Genomic DNA, 22909 nt, shown 5'->3' with positions numbered 1-22909 from the left:
TATAGAATTGAAAACTGCAGGAAGTCTCTGATATAGGACATATGAACACTCAGGAAAAACACAAGACATTATGTTTTACACTTTTGAGTGCTCTCTTCATAAAATATACAACTTCTTTACATAAGTATTACATACCCAACATGCCAGAATAACAAAGAGCCATCGGACCCTCCACTGGCAAAAAGTCCTTCATGAACAGGATGCCAGGCCACAGCTTTAAAACAAAAACGTGGGCAAAAGCAAATTATTAGGATTTCAACACACTACAGCTAATAGTGAGAATAAGAAGCATGCCACAACCACTGACCTGTGGCTTCTTTCTTATGACCTCGGAAGACTTGAAGCTCTTCTTTCAGGTTTCGGATATCGAAAAGTTTACAGAGGTGATCACGTGATGCAGTGAGTAGCCAATTGCCGTTGAGATTTAATTTCACTTCCATTACTGTGTTTTTATGGGCATGACTAGAAACAAAGTACCAAAAAAATAATCTGTCAGAATTCAAAACAAGGATAAATCGATACAATGGCCATTTTTGTTAAAAAGCACATGGGTCAAGATGCAAGAGGTATGGCCTCTTGGCAAAAGGTTTAGTCATTATTTCAAGTGTACTTTTAACTGTGGTCTTGTGATATCACATGCTTTATTACTTCTTAATGTCCATTATTTAAGTACACTTTTCATTAACCAATTAAAAGAGCAGCAGAGCTTCAACTGTATAGAAAAGCTTATCTGTGAAGCAGGGGAAGCACTTGAACACATAAATTAATATTCAATAAAGCTCATTAAATTTTTAAAATTCATTGAAGCTCCTCTCATTAAGACAAAGCATTAAAAAAGGGCATAGGATAGTTTGAGAGTTAATCTGAACTAAAACCACTACAAGTCAAGGCCTGCAAAATGCACATCTCCAAGGAGCATCAGTCACAAGGTGCTCTATTTGGTTGTGGCCACTGGAGTTAGGCAACAAGGCAGCCTTGCTCCAGCCAGCTCACTCTGGATTTAGCTCACTTTCCAGTCAGAAAGACCAGGATACAGGGGTGTGGTCAAAAGCATGCTAGTAACATGTTCATTTAACTAGGAATGTTGACAGATAATAATAAAAAATGGTAATATAAAATATGATATAAAATATAATATATATAAAATATAATCATAAAAAAATTTTAAAAAGACAAAACCTTATTATGAGGTTGCATCATAAGCAAGCACCTCAAACAAAAAATGAGAACAGATTCAAAACTGGGGAGAAAACTTCTCTACAAATAGATGTGGTGAGATGGAGAAGGCTGGGCTGTGTCTAGTAAGTGGCTGCCACGTCAGCTCCATACAGTGCCAAAATGTTATCATGAGGAGAGACTGCAATCTAGGATAGTAAAAACCACCTTCTCCTCATCTTCCTCCCTGCCCCCCCCACCCTTAGGGATACCCAAATTAAATGTAGATACATATAGCAGAACAAAAATCATGTTTAATTAATAAGAAGACCCTAGGTACAAGTTCATCTGTTGTCTACCCTAGTTTTTCACGAATACACAGGAGGAGAGAAGGCTCAAAGTTAAAGAATAGAGGCAGCCTTTTTCCCTTTTGTTTAGGGACCAAGGTGGGGTTCCTATCACTTACAGTGTTGCAAGACTCTGCCCAGTCTTGGGATCCCAGAACTTGATTGGCTGTTGACTATCTTTACTTCCTGAAACAACTAACCCTTTTGTTGGATGCCAGTCTACACATTTCACATCTGCACCATGCCCTGTTGGAACAAGTTAAAATTATGCCTAATCAGTCATATATTTAAAGCAGCACTCCATTCTAATTTAAACCAAAGCAGACAAACTTATTAACTGTTTTGATCCTAATACTCAGTCATCTTAACCTTTTTGAAAGATTCTTTCGGTCTTTGTGTGGGGAAGACTTCTGAATAGAGCAACCTCTTTTGAGGCCAAGATGCACAGGAACAGTTCCTCTTCTCCTGCAACTAAGCTCATCTTCTTGCCTACTTCTGGTAGGCCAAAGTTTTTTGGAAGCTGTGTCACTCAAGCCCCATATTTAAAGCTTTTCATGCTTTTCCTGGATGATCATAATTCTTGTCATTCACTCTAGTTTTCCCACTTTGCAGTAGTCCTTATAGATCAAAAGTCCTAAATTCAGGTTCACATGCCAGGGTTTTCTAGATGTGGCAGTAGGAAAAATATTCTATCTTTCTGATGGAATTCCATTTACTGAAATGCAAAATGAGAAAACAATCCCTGCTTCATTCACACACATGCCAGATGAGATGATGTTAAGAGCTACTCTGTTGAGTGCTTACTACCTGTTAGGGCATGACGGAACACTTAAAAGCATCACCTCTTTAAATCCTCACAAAATCCTGAGGAAGGTATTACCATTATATCCACTTTACAAGTGAAGAAAAGAAACAGAAGGACTGGAGGGGTTAAATAGGACATCCTAGTTTCCAAAGCCTGTCAACAAGAACAGGAGCTGGAATCTGAACCTGGTCTACAGGATTCCAGAAATAGTTCCCTCAATGACTGTGCTAGAGCATGAGGTCACTTCACAAATCGAACACATTAACTGATACTAAAAAATCACAAAAGTGAAAATCAGAACTTACATAACTGAAAGAAATTAGTACGGTTTTTGAAAAATCAGGGTGCCTGGGTGGCTCCGTCATTAAGCGTCTGCCTTCAGCTCAGGTCGTGATCCCAGGGTCCTGGGATCGAGCCCCACATCGGGCTCCCTGCTCAGCGGGAAGCCTACTTCTCCCTCTCCCACTCCCCTGCTTGTGTTCCCTCTCTTGCTGGGTCTCTCTCTGCCAAATAAATAAAATCTTTAAAAACAAAAAAAAAGATTTTTGAAAAATCAGTGCTGTCCAGAAAAAGCCTCAGGAACATTTTATTCAGCAAATGCACTACAAAGCAGGTAAGAGTGACGTGAAGAGTATTTGGAACAGGTCCCTCTCCAACCAGGACTAAATCCAGCTTCTATGAAGTCTGAGGTGGGAAGGAGGAAGGATATGGAAGAATAGCAAGAGAGGGAAGAAGGGAAGAAGAAAAAGATGATTCTAGGGGCAATGGAAAGTGAATCTGCACCAATTCAGAAGGGGAGTGATATGCGTCTCAAATAGGCATGGACTTATCTAAAGACAAGACCCCATGCTGGCAAATATGTAGGGAGATACCAACTGCTTGGACAACAGTTTGGCAATGTGTACCAAAGCATGAAAAACATGCATATCCTACAACCTGAGAAGCTCATGCCTCAGAATTTACCCTAAGGAAATAATCGATGTCCAAAAAGATTTGCCTACAAGAATGTTTACTGATAGCTTATTTTTAAATGCCCTTGAAAAGGAAATATATTACAAAATATATTTCAGAATGACATAGGTGCTCAAAGGAATATGATGCACCTGTTATAAATGATACTAATGATGTAATTAAAATGTTCATGATACTATCAAAAAAAAAGAAAAACACCAGTGTGTGCAACATTCCTGATGCCACCACTATAAAAGACAAGATTAGTACCATGAGTATGTGTGCACACCTATCTAGAGAAAAATGCAAGAAGTCTAGACACCAAACTGTTAAAACAGAAATAATATTAAGCTGAGTAGAGGCATTAAGGTGATTCTTATTTCCCTGTTTTATGTTTTCTTTCGGGGTTTTTTGTTTGTTTTTATATTTTCTACAATGAACATATATAACTTTGTAACTGGGATCTGAAGGTGGGAAAGGGGAAAAGAGGTTTTGTTGTTACTTTGATTTTATTAAGAAAAAGAACTGAAGATGGAAAAATTGACTAGAAAAACAATTCAGTCTTCCAGTCCCTTGTTTGGTTTAAGAACTTTTTATTTTCAGGGTTGTTGTTTGGTTGGTTTTTTTATTATTATTATTTATTTAAGTAATCTCAACACCCAATGTGGGGCTTGAGCTCACAACCCCAAGATCAAGAGTCATATCCTCTCCTGACATAGTCAACCAGGCACCCAAAGAACTTTTAATGTCATTAACAATTTGATCCTAAATATGGGCAGGGAATTTAAAAAGCTTTATGGGTCACTATCACCCAAAATTAAATATTATGTATAGATATGTATTTTAACCAAATTTGGTTAAATGTGATGCACCAAATGTGCATCATGTGCACATCACCAAATGTGATATGCACATTTTGATCTCCAAAATGTGATGCACTGTGCAAAAAAAGTTCATACTCTTAGCAGCCACCTCTACCCTCACCTTTTCTGAGACACTTTTGTTATAAAAGTATGTTTAAACGAGTATATGCAAAAAAAAATGAGAAAGAAACCCATCAACCCATAAAACAAGGAACAACAAAATATATTTTAGCTGCTCTGAATTTGTTTTCTGACATTTTCTAAAATGTATTTGAGGGGCGCCTGGGTGGCACAGTTGGTTAAATGTCTGACTCTTGGTTTCAGCTCAGGTTGTGATCTCAGGGTCATGAGACTGAACCCTGTGTCAGGCTCCAAGCTCAGGGTGGAGACTGCTTAAGCTTCTCTCTCCCTCTTCCTCTGCCCTTCCCCCTACTCTCGCTCTAATAAATAAACCTTTAAAAATTTTTTAAATAAAATAAAATGTATTTAAGTAGAACCCAAGCAAGTGAGGAATCCCATCTAACCTTTTCTGCTAAATGAATTTACCCAAATCCATACATATCACTAAATATAAATCCAACTGATTGGTACTCCAGCTTCTTTATTATTTTATTGGTTACTGTCCTTAATAATAAAAATACCAGTACTACTAGCAAGCACACATACTTCTTATATGTATGGTACTATTCTAAGCGAAGTATGTATACTGACTAGTACTTTACATATGAAAATTACAAGGTACAGATAGGTTAAACAACTTGCCCATGATCTGGGCTGATAAGTGGCAGAGCAGACATCTTGAATGCAGGGAGCTGGCCCCCAATCCATAGCTCTTAATGCCTTTTCTATTCTGCCTCCTTAGATGTGGAAAGGTTAGTCTAAGAGTTACAGGAGGAAAAGAAAAGAAAAGATGTCTCTTCCTACTTGTTTCTATATGCACAAAGGCTCACTGAAAGACAGCAGACAGGGAACAGATGGGAGGGCAGCTATTCAAGTCTTTATTTTATTTCTGAACCATATGCATGTGTCATCTACTTTTATAAAATTAAATACAAATAAAAGACTTATCTAAGAAAGTATGTACAAAAAAATATGTGCACCATGGTAACATTTATGGCTTAAAAAGAGACACACACATACACAAAGCACACATATACACTTGCTCAAAAATGCATAAAATGGGTCTGAAAGAAAACACGAGAATTATCACATTAATTGCCCCCAAGAGAGGGAACTGGGTAAGGAGACTTCATTGTATATTGTTTGGTAATTTTTAAATACTGAAACAGATGAATGATGTATTGGGGGAAATAATTCAACTAAAAAATTTTAATTTACTAAACAGCAGTGGACGGATCACCTCTGGAAAGTGGATATGAAATCATTACAAGTAGCACGTATCATTTTTATATTTTTTCAAATGAAAAGGAGGAAAAATAAATAGCTTAACCTGGCATAGAAGCACACTGATTTGCAACTGCTCTCTTCTTTAGTAAAAAATGTTACTGAATTTCCAATGAAGTAACAAAAACTATTTCAAATGATAAAATTGTATCCTCTCATGTCAACGTTAACACATTTAGATCCCGAACAATGAGACTAATAGAAATTTATCCTAAGGAAAAAAAAAAGAAATTTATCCTAAGAAAATAACATAAAGGATTTTTTTAACATTTGTACTTAAAAGTTCGCATTTGAAACTTTGTTCAAAATAGTGAAAAAGTGTAAACAAATTTTAGAAGTGGGATAATTAAATGAACTGTGTCATGGCCAAAAGAAAAAGAACATACAACTATTAAAATGAGGATTCTAGGAACAAAAGAAAATGCTCATGAAATAAAGTTAATTTTTAAAACTAGAAACAAGGCAGTTTCAGCTGGCTCAGTCAGTGGGACATGCAAATCTTGATCCCAGGGTTCTGAGTTGAAGCCCCACGCTGGGTGTAGAGATTACTCAAAAATAAAATCTTAGGGGTGCCTGGGTGGCTCAGTCAGTTAAATGTTTGACTCTTGATTTCGGCTCAGGTCATGAGCTCAGGGTCCTGGGATCCAGCCCCGCATGGGGCTCAGGGCTCAACAATCAGTGGGGTGTCTGCTTCAGGATTCTCTCTCCCTCTGCCCTCCCCTCCCTCTGCTCGTGTACTCTCTCCCTTTCTCTGAAATAAATAAACTTTAAAAATAAATTTAAAAATAAAACCTTAAAAATAAATAAGTAATAAAATAGCAAACAAAATAATACATGCATAAACTGTGCATATGCCATGGGGGTAATTATAAAAATGTTCATGTATAGGTACAAAATGTAGATGTGAAAAGTAGCAAATGAAAAGTATATTGAAATAGCAGAAACAAAGGTGAAGTTTTCACATTTTCTCTAATGTGATATTGTAGTTATAACCACAAATAACACAGGTGAGATTTGTGTGTGTGTATAAACTTTCTGATGTTTTTAAAATGAGAAAAAAAAAAAACCCACCACTGAATGCAAGTTACTTTGCTAGGTAATATTTCCTCTGTCAAAGTAGCAAAAATTAAACTTGGTGACAGTGACACTGAGAGAGGAACAGGCACTGTCAGCCATAACCGGCTGGAAAGTAAATTGGTACAATTTTGGAGGAAGGCCATTTGGCTCTATCAAAATGTTATAGCCCTTAATTCTGCTAGGGATTTACCCTATGTCTGTAGCTGGAAAATCACACCAAAATTTTACAAAGATATTTGTTGCACTTTATTTGAATTCCAAGAATGGAAACACCTAAAAATCAATGAGGGGTAGGTAAATCCATATAACTAAATACAATACAGCTGTTAAAACTGAGGCAGGAAGAGGGAACTTTTGGGGGGCGATGGAAATGTTCTATATATTGATTATGGTGGCGGTTACAAAAATGAAGCAGAGAAAAGAAATTTTTGAAGGGATGGAAATATTACATACCTTCATTATAGTATATGTATTTGTCAAAATTCATAGAACTGTGTATCTAAAAAAAGGGTGAATGTTACCATATGTAACTTATACCTCAATAAGCCTTTTAAAAAAATACAAGCAGAAAAGCAAGGTGTAATTTAGTCCAATTTGTAAAAAAGAAAAATTAAGCTGGTAATGGTTTTTTAGGGAGAAGAAATGCTATGGGAATAAGAAGGCATTTACTCTTGGACTGCTTGAAGTTTTTAACATGTTCTTTTATTACTTTATTTAATGGCAACTACCTTTGGTTTCCTTCTGTTCAAAGCTCAAGAATGACGGATACTAATTAGTGCCTTTGTTTGGCAATGCAGAACCAGTGCTTGTGGTCCCAAAGATGTGCTTCAAAGCCTCAGTGGGGATGCACTTTTTCAGACAGCTCTCAGACTCAGTATGACTAAATTAAGTTCAAGAACATTATGGGTTTTGTGAGCTGAGTGCCAGATATAAAAACTTAATTTTATATAAATTATCCTCTCACAGAAAAATGAGTCCCAAACACATAGCTTATCAATTTAACCATTAACCCAAAAGAATGTCTCTATACTAATTTTTATCATTTCAAAGGTCCAGAATTTCAGGATAGACCCATTCAAAATTCTCTGTGATCCCCAAATATGGAAATTTCAAGAATGTAGTTAAGTGTTTGAAATACTGAAGCAATTAGCAGACTTACTGGAAAATTCATTTAAGTGAATTTATGGCCCAGTGACCTAGATATTTTAGTACTAACAACATCTTGCTAATGACTCAAGATTTTAGGACTAAGAACTTCTTGCCAATGGAAGACCCAGCATTTTGTAAAGTGGCCCTTAATTAAAACATTTCAGAATCAAGCCTGTAAGACAATATGAAGATAAAATTCTCAACATCAAACCCGCTCCAGATACTACAAAGCCAGATACTACAGGATAAGGTGTAGCCTTGCAGGGAACTGACAGGAGTCTACAGGGAGACTGTGGTAAACACATAAACTCTTAGCAGGATAACAGCTTTAAAAAGCCAGCAATTCAGGTGCATGGTTACCAAGACTCCAGGATCCCTGGGAAAGGTCACAGTACCTATCCATACTTGATTGCAATTAGAAAGGGAGGATATGCTGTAAGAAAGATTTAAATATTGAAAGTTGGAGGTGCAATTGCCAAATTCTAAAATTAAGAGATTCCAGGTGCAAATCATTAAAGATCAAGACTGTCATAATAAATCTGTGTGGAATTCCCTTTAAATACTTACAAATACTTAAGAATTTAACCTGCACTGTCCAATACAGTAACTTATCAGCCACATGTGACTACTTAAATTTGTCTTATTCCAAGTTAAAATTTAGGTTCCTCCGTCACACTAGCAACATTTCAAGTGCTCAATGGCCACATGTGACTACTGGCTAGCATACTGGATAACACAGATCTAGAATAGTTCCCATCATCACAAAAAGTCCTATTGGACAACAATGATTTAAACTATAATTAGCCATTTTAAAGAAAGTTTCTACTTACATTCCCATGATTGTATTATTTTTATTCATTCTCTGTTACATAATGAACAACAACAAAAAGTATCTTCAATTGTTACTACAGCTGGGAAAGACCTGCAAATTGTTACATAAGAGAAAACTGAGGCCTAAAAGGGCTAAGCCAGTGGCCAGAGGTGGCTTGAATTTTCTTCCCATTGCTATCTTCCCTCCACCTCACTAAATATGATATCCAAATGAAGTGGCAAAATACAGTTGACCCTTGAACAGGGGTTTGACCTGTGCAGGGCCACTTATATGCAAATATTTTTCGATATACAGTACAGTACTATAAATGTATTTTCTATTCCTTATGATTTTTTTGGTAACATTTTTTTTCTGTAGCTTACTTTATTGTAAGAATACAGCATATAATACATACTACAGACAAAATATGTTTGTCAACTGTTTATGTTATCGGTAAGGCTTTCCAGTCAACAGTAGGTTAACAGTTTTTATTTTAGGGAGTTAAAACTTATACAAGGATTTTAGACTGCAGTGGAGGGAACAGCAACCCTAACCCCCCGTTATGCAAGGGTCAATTGTAGTTCCTTTTGTTTCACTTATCAATCAAATGTAACTGAGGAGGTTTTAGTAGACAAACTTCTGTACACTTTACCAAGTCTCAGAACTACGTAAGAAAAGAATTTAGGGGTAAAATTTAAAAATTAATACATAAATAAGAGTTACTTCTTTTACCTTTCTGAGAAGTAGTCAGATTGATTCTGAAGAGCAGGGTCTTGTTAAGAATAAAGGAATGTGGCAACTATGCCCTAACTCCACCTAAAGAGATTATAAATTAATCTCACCATACTCCATTACTTTTAGAGATTAAGCTTTGGAGGGAGTGAATTTTTTAGTTTCTTAGCTAGCTAACACTCTCTTCAATCCTAGCTAAATGAATAGTTACAGAATTAGCATCTTTTGGGAGACCGGTGGCACTGGTTTGTGGACTGTCTGACACACCAGAGTGGTTTAACTTACTACTTCAGAATAATTAACTGCAAAAAAAAAACCCATTAACTGTACATTAGAATTTATACCAAATGGGAGGAAAACGATTTTACTTATTCCACCTGATCTTTCTTTCACACACTCATTTATGTGCTCTTCTGTGGGCTCATTAATTCAAAATAAGTGTGCACAACAGCAACATTTATTGGGCTCCTATTTTGGATGCTTGATCTCTAAAATATGTGATCACCAAACAAAATGAGGACTGAACACTGGGAAAATAGTTGTAGAATCATACAGTCCAGGTACAATAACTTTCAAGAAAGTTAATACTTAGAATAAAAATGTCTTCAGAATAAAGATTGAATTAAGCTAACAAAACAACTAGTGCAGGTTCTTTAGAGACTTTTCTCTACAAATGAAAACAGAAAAATCTCTTTTAAAAAATGTTAACACAGGGGCGCCTGGGTGGCTCAGTGGGTTAAGCATCTGCCTTCAACTCAGTTCATGATCTCAGGGTGCTGGGATCAAGCCCCACCATCAGGCTCCCTGCTCAGCAGGGAGTCTGTTTCTCCCTCTCCCTCTTCCCCTCCACCCACTTGTGCTCTCTAATAAAACCTTTAAAAAAAATAATGAATGTTACAACTATGCCTAAAATAGCAAGGTGTAGAACGCAAAACGGTTCCTCCTAACTAATGAAAAGCTGCTTGATACGTGTGTGTGTGTGTGTGTGTTTTAAGGGAGATCCTAGAAATAAAATGCAGAGACTCCTTAATAAACCCTAAAATTCTAATAACAGGGCAGATGGTTTAGTCTTTAGATATTTGAACAGTTCCAGATGTATTTTTGTAGAAAGTGGAGGCTTCCTGTTTATCATTTCCTATCTCAGAACCATAAGGTATAGTGCAGTGACAGCTACAAGCCAGTAAGGGAATGAGGTCTGTTTTGGGACTCTTCCTTTATAGGAAGAGATTCCCTGGCTTCTGCAATATTATATGTAAACTGTGTGCCTCTGTGTATTTTTCAAGAGCCTCATCTCTCCTCCACATTCTCACCAGATCCTAGGAGACCTGTCATCCCACACAGGTAAATGTCCTGCCTTAAGACAATGCATAAGACCCCAGGGCTCGGTGAACACTCTGAAAACCAATATATAGTTTTATTTGAAGGTCAAAAATAGTGTCCATTTTCCCATTTTATTTTTCCTGGATCAGACCAGTATATGAACAAATCTTAAGAAAAATTTCTTTTATACATAACTTACAAAAAGCACCAAGATTTTCTAATACAGGAAGAAAAAAGCAAACAAAGAATTCAAGTACCATCTTGTACATTAACAGTTGAAGAACTGTTATTCAAGAAAATGTGTCAAACATTAACAACAAACTCAGTCTACTTCCAGCCACAGGAACATAAAATGTAACAGATCAGTTTAAGGCAAAGGGTATTTGTTGCCATGGTCCACAGCCAGACATTTCAGTATTCAATAGATTAGCGAACTCAAGAATTTAAAAAATGAAACAGCTTAAGTAACTTGTACCCTGGCCAATGAATATGCAATTTATTAACATTTTACCTCCCTTTTTTGCAAAATGATTTTAAACTTGATCCAACAGTCATTATCAACTGAAAGTGATACTATTAGTATTTCTGTCATCCAAATCTATAAAGTAACATTAGTAAAAATCTATAAAATTAAATGGAAAGTCAATCATGGAAACAGTATACCTCTAGGCAGTGTTTTTCAAGAAGCATGTTCCAAGCCACAACAGAACAGATTCTTGGATGAAGGGGTTCTGTGGTCAAAAGAGTTAGGCAATGCTGAATTTTAAAAATTAAGTTATTTTTTTCCATGTCTGAGAGCCTTCAGTGCTTTCAATATAGATTACAAATCTGCAGGTGAGAATGTGAGCATCAGTCTTTTTTCCTCAAAGCACTTCCAAGTCCCTCAGAAGATGAATCTGGGAAATTTTGAAATGCTAGCTTATTTTGTTGTCTGACAATGAAGAACCTAAATCCAGGAGAGTGGAACCTCTAGGGAAAAAGAGGAAAGGCACTGAGGGGCACATAAAGGGACTTTTAACCATATCTGTAATGTGTTCTTCTAAAAAATTCAGAAATAAGCATGGCAAAATGTAAAGATTTGACACAGCTGAATGATAACACAAAAGTGTTAATCAGGTTATAAAAAATTGTGAAATGTATGGTGTCAGAAGAGTATCTAGTATAAAAACATAAAAACTCAAATGAAACAAGGAGGTAGATACATAATAAATTTGCCAATCTCCTACTTAAGTCACACATGTAATTTGCATGTGCAAGTAAATGGTTTCTATTTATCTGTACTATGTATTTACATGGAAGACTGACAAAGGCTGACCTAAAAGTTGTCAAGTAGGTTAAAAACTGAAATTAAGGGGCGCCGGGGTCACTTAGGCATCTAACCCGGTTTTGGCTCAGGTCGTGATCTCAGGTCCTGCAATCAAGCCCCGCTTGGGGTTCTGTGCCCAGGGTGGAGTCGGCTTGGGATTCTCTCTCCCCTCTCCCTCTGCCCCTCCCCTCCCCCTGCTCTCTCTCTAAATAAATCTTTTTTAAAAACTGAAATTAAGCATGTATCTCATAAGATTAAGGCCATGTAACTACTGGCATCAAAGTGAAAATTTTTTATGAATATGACATATAAATAATTTCTGAGTCCAATAAAAACATATACAGGCATAAGTTTTTGCTGAAACTTACGTGTCAGACTGCTATTAAACTTATACAGTAATGTGGAGAAAGGATGTAACAGAGAAAGCACAATTTCCATTTGAGTCAATTTTAAAGATTGTATTTAGAAAAATCTTGAGAACTATGAAAGGGAGAAAATCAGGAGATGATTGATATAACAGGAAAATCTACATTTGTTTCCCAAATCACTGCCTGAAATTGTATGAGTGTTGATCCTCTATATTCTTCTGTTATAATAACCAGAAAGAAGTAGCTCTGCAGCATGTTTCCTGCCCAACAGCAAATTCCCCTTTATTACCCCTTTTTGTTTGTTTGTTTTTAATTAAAAGGATCCCAAAAAAAATCTAGTTTGGAGAATATTCATCAAAGAAGCTTAAAGGGAAGGAATGCAACAACCAAATATTCTTTCAATCTCATTGTTATTGTACTGTCCCAAATATTAACAACCAGTATCACAAAACACATCAGCCATTAGTCTGAGGTGGGAGATACCTGGTGTCCCACACACAAGGCAGAAACCAGCTACAAAGTCCTTTATACAAAACTGTGCACTGGGTGTGTGTGTGTGTGTGTGTGTGTGTGTGTGTGTGTGTGTGTAAAATCAGTCAAGGCTCTCTAGCAAACATTTCTGCACAGGTTCATAATTCAATAGTAATACACAGATGGTATAATAGTGCACTGGGTGTGTGTGTGTGTGTGTGTCTGTGTGTGTGTGTCTGTGTGTGTGTGTGTAAAATCAGTCAAGGCTCTCTAGCAAACATTTCTGCACAGGTTCATAATTCAATAGTAATACACAGATGGTATAATAGTCTTAAAGAGTCAAGAAAAGAAGCATATAGTCATCACTTGAAAAATTAGAAACTGTAAAAAACTTTAAAAGAATGATGGGAAGGTCTGGCAATACCAAGACTACCAAAAGGAGCAGTACCTATGCTACATTAACAACAGAGTCATTAGTGCCAGCAGAGTCCCTGGCCAAGAATGAAAAGAAGCCATGACTGAAAGCCCTAATAAAGAAAAAGCAGGATCAAAAAGGAAAACAAGAAATTTTAAATGGTACTTTAGGGCACTTCTAGGGAAAGCCTTCCTTCCAAAAAATATATTAAAACAGTTAACTGATTGATTCATCACCCTCAGTTGGCCAGATTAGGGACACTGTGTTTTAAAGTTGGTGATTTAGGGGCACCTGGGTGGCTGTCGTTAAGGGTCTGTCTTCGGCTCAGGTCGTGATCCCGGGGTCCTGGGATGGAGCCCCACATCGGGCTCCCTGCTCAGCGGGAAGCCTGCTTCTCCCTCTCCCACTCCCCCTGCTTGTGTTCCCTCTCTCACTGTGTCTCTCTCTGTTAAATAAATAAAATCTTTAAAACAATAATAAAGTTGGAGGTTTAGATACATAAAAGCAACACAGAATCCTGGCCAAAGTAGAAGTAATTAACCCCCATGGTAATCACAGCCATGCACAACTGTACTTTGAATCTGAGTTTTGCCAAAATGTACTTGGGTATATTTGCACATTTTTGGGAAATGTGGCTCCCTATATAATCCTACTCATCTACTACTACGGAAGGTAACAGTGGTAAAGTTAAAGAAATTTCCTGTATCAGAACAAGAAGGTTACACAAACCCCTAAATAACTGCTAGAGGCAGGGTCTATCACATGATTCCCAGAAGACTGTAATTTCAAGCTATTACTAAGAACTTTTCTATAAATAAGTAATCTGAGATGGCATTATACTCCAATTGGATCTTGACAATTATTTCCTTTTCTGTTTCAAAGCAGAAATAAGGTAACTGGGAGCTGGTTATATTACTTAGTTTCCATCATAGTAAAAACAGTAAATAAATACCCATTAGTCCACAATGATATAAATAATTGAATAAAAATAAATAAGATGGAGGAAAAGAGCAAAGTCTCTTGTACATGAAAATTCCAAATAAGTTACGTAGTTACTCCACCCTCGAGGATGTGGAGCATAATTCCCCACCCCTTAAGTGTGGGCTGTGCTTCATGACTTCCTTCCAAAGAGTACAGTATGGGGGGCGCCTGGGTGGCTCAGTCGTTAAGCGTCTGCCTTCGGCTCGGGTCATGTGCTGGGATCGGGCCCCGCATCAGGCTCCCTGCTCGGCGGGAGGCCTGCTTCTCCCTCTCCCACTCCCCCTGCTTGTGTTCCCTCTCTCACTCTCTGTCAAATAAATAAATAAAATCTTAAAAAAAAACACAGAGTACAGTATGGAAAGGGGGGTAAAGAGTAGCCTTATACTGGAGAACTCTGACACTGCCTCAACCTCGTGATCAAGGTCAACATCAGATCATGTTGATAGTATGCATCCTTGCTGTGATGTGATGAAAATGGCACTTTATCTCTGTGATCTTCTTCCCCAAATCCCATAAAACCAAAACCAATCATGAGAAATGCATCAGATAAATCCCAATTGGGTGACGTTCTACAAACTACCATAAAATTTCTCATCAAAACACTGGCTCCAAGAAGACTGGAACAAGATCTTGACAGTGCTAAAGTGGGGGGGAAACTGAATCTACAATTCACTACTCAGTCAATGCCTCATTATAAACGTAAGCATGAAATGAAGATACAGAATTTTTTAAAATTTTTCCCATAGATCTAAGGAAAAAAAAAAAACTCTACCATTCTAGAAATGTGGAAACCAAGTAATACTTACTAGGAAATGTGAAAATCCAGGCCACTTTAAGTTAAACTTGACATATTATAAAGAATACCAGGATTTCCTTGTGGAGGTGATTAAAATCTGCCATCTTCTTGTACTTTATTGAATGAATGATGAAAAGCCAAGAGAGCAAAAAATACATCTATGCACATTGTATTAAAAACCAAAGCTGTATTCTTAGGGAAAAGAGATCAACGTTTAATTCTGCCCTCCTCTCGAGCAGCATCAAGACTGAATCACAAATATTCTCATTTCCACATACAATCTACTATACTTCCCTCTCGTAGGAAGAAAAAACCAAGAGATTAAATTAGCTTTGTCCAATAGGAGCACAGGTACAGTGTCAAAACAGTATTATTGGAAATCAAAGAAAGGATAAGTTCAATATACTTTTTAATTCATACTGGTATGCTGTTTAGTGCTCATATGCTATACAACGGCTGACAGTAAAAAACTGGGAGTAAACCTGAGCTAGTTAAACATCAGATGTCACTTACCAGTTATGGGCTTATGTAATTTATTTAACCCTTGCTAAGCCTTAACATTTTCAAGTGTAAAATGAAGATTACTCAATTAACAGGCTGTTTCAGAAATTAAATGAGATATGTAAATAACTCAGCATCATGCCTGGCACCCATTTTGAACAGACAATAAATAAAAGCTCTTATTTTGATCCAATCTCTGCCTTGAAAAATTTTGCCATGGGAACAGATACTTCCATAGTTATCCAGCAAGAGCTGTTCCTACTATGACCAGAGGATAGGAGAGCAGGAAATGGCTCGATTTAAAAATACTCCCACAAAGTAATACTTCTTAGGACTTGGCTAAATTTCAGCTTTCAAATGACCTCTGAGAAAAGAACACTGAGCTCTAATTACCAACATCCAACCCAAGTATTGGACTTGACCTAATGCCATTTCTCTCTCAGAACTGGAAAATCTAAAATGGGGGTCACCATTGCCTTTACTACTTTATGTTTTAAGTAACTAAGAAAGATGGCTAATATTTTTGAGGTAACTATTGATTCCACGAGACTAAAATGCAGTCTCCAACACAGATATACTTTTGTATTTATGGAATAAATGTTTGATGATTCTCTCTATATTTTTTCTATTTTTAAAAAATATTAACTCCTTTCTAAGGAGAAAAAAACCTAAAGGAAAAATACTAGGTTTAACTCAAGAGTCTTTCAGTGACTTTAATTAATCACTTACCTCTAAATCACCCATTGCCATGGATTTAAGCTTCAAATACATGATTAAAAACTTAAATACATACCATTTCTTAAGAAATGGAGATATGATGTAAGTAGGAAGAATACCAGGAAGGAAGTAACAGAAACCGTTTCAAGGTCATTAATGTGAAAAAGAAATTATGTCTTGGAATAAATCATGATTTTAGTACTAAATGAAACGATGTATGCAAGCCCCTTCCTAAATTACTTTCAAAAGTTTGCAGTGGATGCACTTATTTCCCAAGACTGATATTGCCCACAATTTTATTAAAATTTCAAAAAATATTCAAACCAAATGTAAGCATTCTCCAAAAATAAATGGGCTTATTACTGATGAATAAACCAAAGTGGAAAAAAATAAAACCCAAAACACACAGGAGGCTGTTAGGGGTCTTAAAAAGACAGGAACACCTAGTTGGCTCAGTCGGAAAAGCATGTGACTCTTGATCTCAGGGTCATGAGTTCAAATCCCACAAGGGATAAACTTGGGTGGTGGGGAGCTCTAAGCTCCATGACAGCTCAGTGACAAAGGCTGTGATGTTGTAATGAGGGTAATTACAGAACCCTCCATAAAGCAACTTGCCAGGCCCCTGCTGACTTCTCATTTATATAGAACAGCTACCTTCAGCTAAAGCCAGACAAGTGCTTTCTAAACAAAGCAAAAGTAAGGAAGAAACCCAAGAATAGGTTTTAAGACTGGAGAAGAAAGCAGCACGAAGCTTGTGGCAATACTACACTATGACCTGAAGGAAGGACAGAAGGGAAGAGGAAGAGGAAGAGGAAGGGAAGGGAAGAGAAGAGGAGAAGAGAAGAGACAGGAGAGAGGAAGATGAGGAGGATGAGGAAGGGAGAGAGGAGAAAGGCAGGCATCCCATCAGAGTGAAGTAAACCAAGCATTCCACCTCACAATACAATCCATTTAACTGTGGCTTGTGACAGTTGGCCACTTACTCCTCACCCAGCTCACTAAACACACACACACACACACACACACACACACACACACACACACAGTCCATGGTGAGGGCTACTATCCAGGGGAGGAGCCTTTTGGGTAAGTGAGCTTACTCAACTGTAAAAGAAATGAAAGACAGCTACTTATACTAACCAATACAAATCTTCATGCAAATTTAACCAACCAGGGATCACTAGACATTTGAGAAAAAAACAGAAAGAGAAAGACCAGGAAAAAGATTAAGGGAAAACAAATCGGACAAGACCAAACCAAACCAAACACACAAATACCTTGATTAATTACTACACTAAAAGTTTGAAGGGGTATATTCATCTCAAACAAACAACAGAACAGGTCACTATGAAAAATGTAAATACCAAAGAACCACTAGGAGATCTTGGAAATTAAACACTAAATAAATAAAATTTCATTAGAAGGGCTAGATAACAGATGAGGCATGACTGAAGACAGTATTCCAGAAAACAGAAATCTTCCAAATCTTAAGAGGAAAGGAAAGAAACAGAAAATATGAAAGAAACAGTAATACAAGGCAGATAGCTCCAAGAGTCCCAACATTAATACATTAAGAGTTCCCTAAGACAGAGACAATAGAAAATGATAATCAAAGAAAGAAGAAAAACCCTTTGAATGAAATAAAGATTTGGAATTACAGATTAAAGCAAGCCAGATAAGATGGATGTTTAAAATACTTACACCTCAGTGTGGGTACAGTAAAAACAGAAGTTCACAGAGAGGAGACAGAAAGATCATTTCAAAAACATTCAGAGAGGAAAGCCGGATTATATACAAAATAATGAGAATCAGAATAGCATCTGATATTGATAAGATAATGGAGGCCTTCACAATTTTGAGGTAAAAGGATTTAGAACCAAGAATTCACAACCCAGACAAACCAAGAGTCAAGTATGATGGCAAATTATAGACCTCTCCAGATGTAAGAATTTTGAAATTTACTTCCAAGCACTGTTTCTGAAAAAGAAATTTTTTTTAAGTCCAGTATGACTGTCATCACTGGCACAGGAGACAGTGCGAAGCAGAGCAGGAAGTCAGAGAACCGGCTAAAGAATGTCTTCAAAAATGTTAAAAAAAAAAATGTACTATAATTGCAAAGTTAAATGCTTTTTTAATGCCATGATAAAAGCTTTTAGTGACATTGCAATAAAAGAGGAAGTAATTAGAAACTGCAAGGAAAACTAAAGCAAACTAAAATTCTTGACAATGTCTAACAGTAAAGGGAGAGAAGAAAGAAGTAGAAAGACACTGAGGGCCATGGACTTCCTCTTTACCGTAATGGTGAGTCAAGGGAGGTTGCCTCAAGTTGGTGGCCCAAAAAACCAACGAACTAAGAACATTAAAAGCTATAGGAAATGATCAAAACAACCACAACTCGTAGTAAGAAAACCTAGGCGGCAGCAGGCACAGTTGGTGGTATAAGTACACAAATCTCTTCATCTTTCATGACAGGCAGTAAAGAAACACCATGTCAGACAAATATACCAAGAAATATATTATTTTAAATTTTGATGGTAACCACAGGAATAAAAACAAACTAGTTTAAAAACTTTATCTCTGGGGAGTGGTAAAGGATTGGCAGACTTTCACATTCCAAATTCTGTCCAGCTAGGATGTTGGAGAAAAGACTTTACCATGTGAGATTATTAAAAATTAAATACTTTAAAAATAAATAAATAATTAAAAATTACTAAAATTAAGATTACATTCTTAAATGGTGGAAAAATCCTGTTATCTTTAGTTTTTGGCTAGACCACAACATCCTTAAGCTTTATCATTAATGACTCCAGGACCGTGAGGACAACTAAAAAGTATCTCCCAAAAGCTTGAAGGTTCATACTCTGATCCATCATGTTCATAGCTGTCTATCCTCAAGGCAAATTTACGTGAGTGGCAGCAAATATAAAGGTATAGGAAGTTTAGTATGCAACTCCTAGTAAAAACCTTGGAAATCCTAAACATCTGTCAATGAGAATGGTTAAGTAAGTTATGGTAGATACAAGCTATGGAACGTCACAGTTACCAAAATAAGACTGGGGTAGTAATGATACGGAAAGATGACCATGATATATTGTGAGAAAAGCAAACAGCAAAGAATATATGTATGTGGTATAATCCCATTTCATGTAGTTTTTTTTAAAATATCATCTTGTACACGTGTAAGAATTGTGGAAACATACACACCAACTATTAACAGAATAGTGATGAACATGTCTGGATGTGAGATTGGAAAAGGGTAGAGAGAGACACTGACTTTTTACTTCTATTTGTGTGACTTTTTATGAATGTTTATTAATTACCTTTGTAAAGGCAGAAAATTCTCAAGAAGATAACTTCCACATTAATCCCACCCAGTTCTTTCCTTACCTTTCCACCCCTCCGTTCCCCCAACCCTGTTGCACCAAGATCTCAGCCTTCTGTATGGAACATGGTGGGAATGTGTGAATCCAGACCTTACAGTACTCTCCGAATCTTACTTCCATGTGATACACAGAATATACTTGTTGCCATACATGACTGATGAAAAAAAAATGCATCTTAATGTTGCATTTAGTCTTCAGCTTGGTTGGTTACAGAATGGCATTGCTAATAAAGCCAAGGTTGCAAGTGATAACCCCACATAGGTCAATTAACTGTTATGCGGTCAGTCTGCTTTTGTTTTTTATCATCTGTCATCTTCCTGGGGACAGGACAACAAGATGTGGAAAGAACAAAGTAAATCCATTTTAACTAGTGGGAACACACTAATGGTGGGCTTTCAGTTTCATGGTTGTATTCTGAAGAACACATGTGCGCATATGTATGACCACAGTTTACACAGTTCTTTGCCAGTCAACTGCACATAGTCACTGAATTGTGTCATCAATGTTTCCCCCAGAGAGAACGCTGGTTAGCCAAGCATCTGCAGCCAACACTGCCTGTCTGTGCTCGGTGGGAGTAGTGTGATGTTGGGGTGTATGGGACCATGAAGTTCACAGTTTCTGTTCTTTAATTCCCATCTTCAGCCATCACACCGAATAAAAACTCAGTCATGTGGCAGAGTAAAGGTTTTGCAACCTTAACTGTGCTTGAAGAATGATTTTTCTTTCACTACTCATTTTTAGAGAAGGCAACAATAAAAGGAGAAAAAAGACTGAAGAATAGAATAAATGAGGACTTAAAATGCGACCACAGTGCTAGTTATACAAATATCTCTAACAATGGAATATTGGATTCTGATCTACATTTAAAATGTCTATTAAAAATACCCAAATAAACAACTCACACCACAAAAATGTATCTTTTTTAGGCCTTTATATTTTTTCAGGATACTGTAAACCTAGTAAAAAAGCAGCAATGAAAAGAATATTCTGCTATAAATCTATAGAACAACTCAGTATATCTTATGCTCATTAAGTATCAATTGACCTAACTAGAACTCAAAAAACAGCTAGTGGTTCTCAGGAAGACTCAAATTGTTATCTTGATTCAAAAAGCAAACGAGCAAGCAACGAACAAAGGAAAAGAACAGAATTTGGGGAACAGTGCAAGAGGAACGGTGGGAGTGAAGTGTTGCCTTAAGGGAATACGGTGGTTCTGAGATGACAGTGGAAGTAAAGTATGAGGACTTGTACAAATAAAGCTTTAAAAAATAAGTCATAGTTCCATTTCAATGTTATTTATTTAAATGTGGCTTACAATACAATTTTATCAGTGACACTTCTAATCCTAAGCACCCTTACTGAAAATAGAATGACCGTGTATAATAATATCCCATCCCAACTCTTGATCTGGTCATCTCCTCTTAAACCCTTTATAATGCCTTTCCTAATCAGTTCCAAACTCCTTTTAAGTCAAATTCACTTCAATATGTCACTTTCTTTATGCCAGCTTTCCTTGCACATATGCAACTTAAGCAACACACATTTACTTCATGCCTGCCACGTCAGCAGTGGCGTCTTCTGTGTACTTCTTCTGGGACCCTCACAACAACCCTGTGAGGTAGGTATCATTAGCCCCACTTGACAGAGGGAGAAACACAAACTCAGAGACTGACTTGCCCAGTGGCAGAGCTGGGACTCAAAGCCAGAACTGCTGACTCTCAGATGAGTTATGACTGCCCCAAGTAAAAACTGTGACTGTACCTAGAATTTTGGAACAGCTGGAGAAGAGCTTCGGTAATAAGTTTCTTCTTCCTTGTCACTTACCACTGTACACATCAATTACACTATGTTCTCCTATCATTAAATTTTGAAGGTAACAATAAACAAAATAAAATTTACCCCTCCCATTTTATAGGGAAAGAAAATGGCATACTGCAAACAGACTTGCAGTCATCATTAATTATGAAAAGACATAGTAAGCTGGTACTAATCTACATCAATCTTCCTGGTAAATGGATACTTATAAAGAAGATACAAATGCAAATCTACTGGTTATTATAAATAATATCAGAGTGAATTCTGTGGGGATCATGAAAGCGGGAGGCTACACGGACAGATGTACTTTCAAAACACAAAACCTTATCTAGGAAACTTTAACCAAGAGAATGTACCACAAACCTACATGCCTAAATTATATGAAGACATGTCTTGGCATCTACATATAATTCAGACACTGATAAAAATGGTTATGTGTTAAGTTCCTACTTATCTTGAAATCTGCGGTAACTCTGGAATCCCTTTTCCTATGCAAAACTATGTCCTATACTTGGTAAATAAGACCTAATGATAGTCCAATATAGTGTGTTTAAAATTTAAAATGTACACATTTTTCTGTGTGGAATGGTCTTCAGGAGAAAAACCTTACTTTGAAATGTTACCGCTTTTAGTTGTGTCTGAATCAACCACACTCTAATGCTACTACTGCTCTACCAAAAGCACCACGATGTAAAAAGTTTTGCAGTCTAAATCCTTTCTTAAAGGATTTTCAGTATCTCATAAACATTCAAAGCTATCATATAGCTATGAAGATTTCAATGACCAAACATGATTATGTTCTTTATTTCAATAGGAAAATTCTACAGACCAACGCAGATCTAGTAGTATCACATGGAGAAGACTGGTTTGCCTTTAAAGTATTTTGTCTAACGGAACTAGACATTTTGCATTTTCTCATCTGTGACTCTACCCAAATGTGCTCTAGAATCCTAGTAAGTACTCATGGTTAAGTCTCAACTACAAATACAGCTTTTCTAGTTCTAAAATTTACTCAGTTTTTACCAAATGATAAATAATTCAATATTAAGGAGAATACCCTCAACTTACTCAAAATGAAGATACAAAAGAAACCTATCTTGCAGTTTACTAGGATACAAATTTTGTTCTGAAGACCTCCACATTTGGAGGCATCTCTGGACTTGTCTGAGCAGATACTCCATAAATATCTGATTTTAAAAAGCTACCACTTTTAAAGTTACAAAAACTATAAAACTACCTTATTAATCATAGGGATAGTCTTCTGTGTACCATTAATACAATAATGCAGTGCTTATTCTAGAATATATATGAAATGAAAAAAGTCATGCTTTTAAAACAAAAATCAGCAATCAGTAGTACTGTTCATGAAGACAGGAATGGCTATTTGACCCCTTCCACCATACCCAGGGCCTGACACCTAGCAAACAGCAACTGTTTGAATAAATGAATTAATATAAATTTCCCCTTAATGTTCTTTGATGAACATGACTAAAATGGACAGTAAAGCTGTGAAAACATGGTCCATTGTTTGCCTTAAGTCAA

At 36.7% G+C, this 22909-nt stretch overlaps 1 protein-coding gene across 4 annotated transcripts in view; it reads right to left on the bottom strand.

The window, feature by feature from the left end:
• The window catches only part of WDR33 (WD repeat domain 33), a 112347-nt gene that overhangs the window by 21828 nt on the left and 67610 nt on the right, over nucleotides 1-22909 (bottom strand). For 3 of the 4 annotated variants that reach the window (XM_027589194.2, XM_027589195.2, XM_027589196.2), the window contains exons 8-10: nucleotides 1622-1748; nucleotides 308-462; nucleotides 136-214 (exon numbers count right to left, since the gene is read on the bottom strand). In XM_027589194.2, coding sequence (XP_027444995.2) covers nucleotides 136-214; nucleotides 308-462; nucleotides 1622-1748 — 361 coding nt within the window. Of the gene's footprint in view, nucleotides 1-135; nucleotides 215-307; nucleotides 463-1621; nucleotides 1749-10700; nucleotides 11582-22909 lie in introns of those variants that run through there. The other variant, XM_027589197.2, reaches the window with a different exon arrangement.

The sequence above is a fragment of the Zalophus californianus genome, chromosome 3, assembly GCF_009762305.2.
Source record: "Zalophus californianus isolate mZalCal1 chromosome 3, mZalCal1.pri.v2, whole genome shotgun sequence".
Lineage (NCBI taxonomy): Eukaryota > Metazoa > Chordata > Mammalia > Carnivora > Otariidae > Zalophus > Zalophus californianus.
This window is presented reverse-complemented; position numbering and strand designations above follow the sequence as displayed.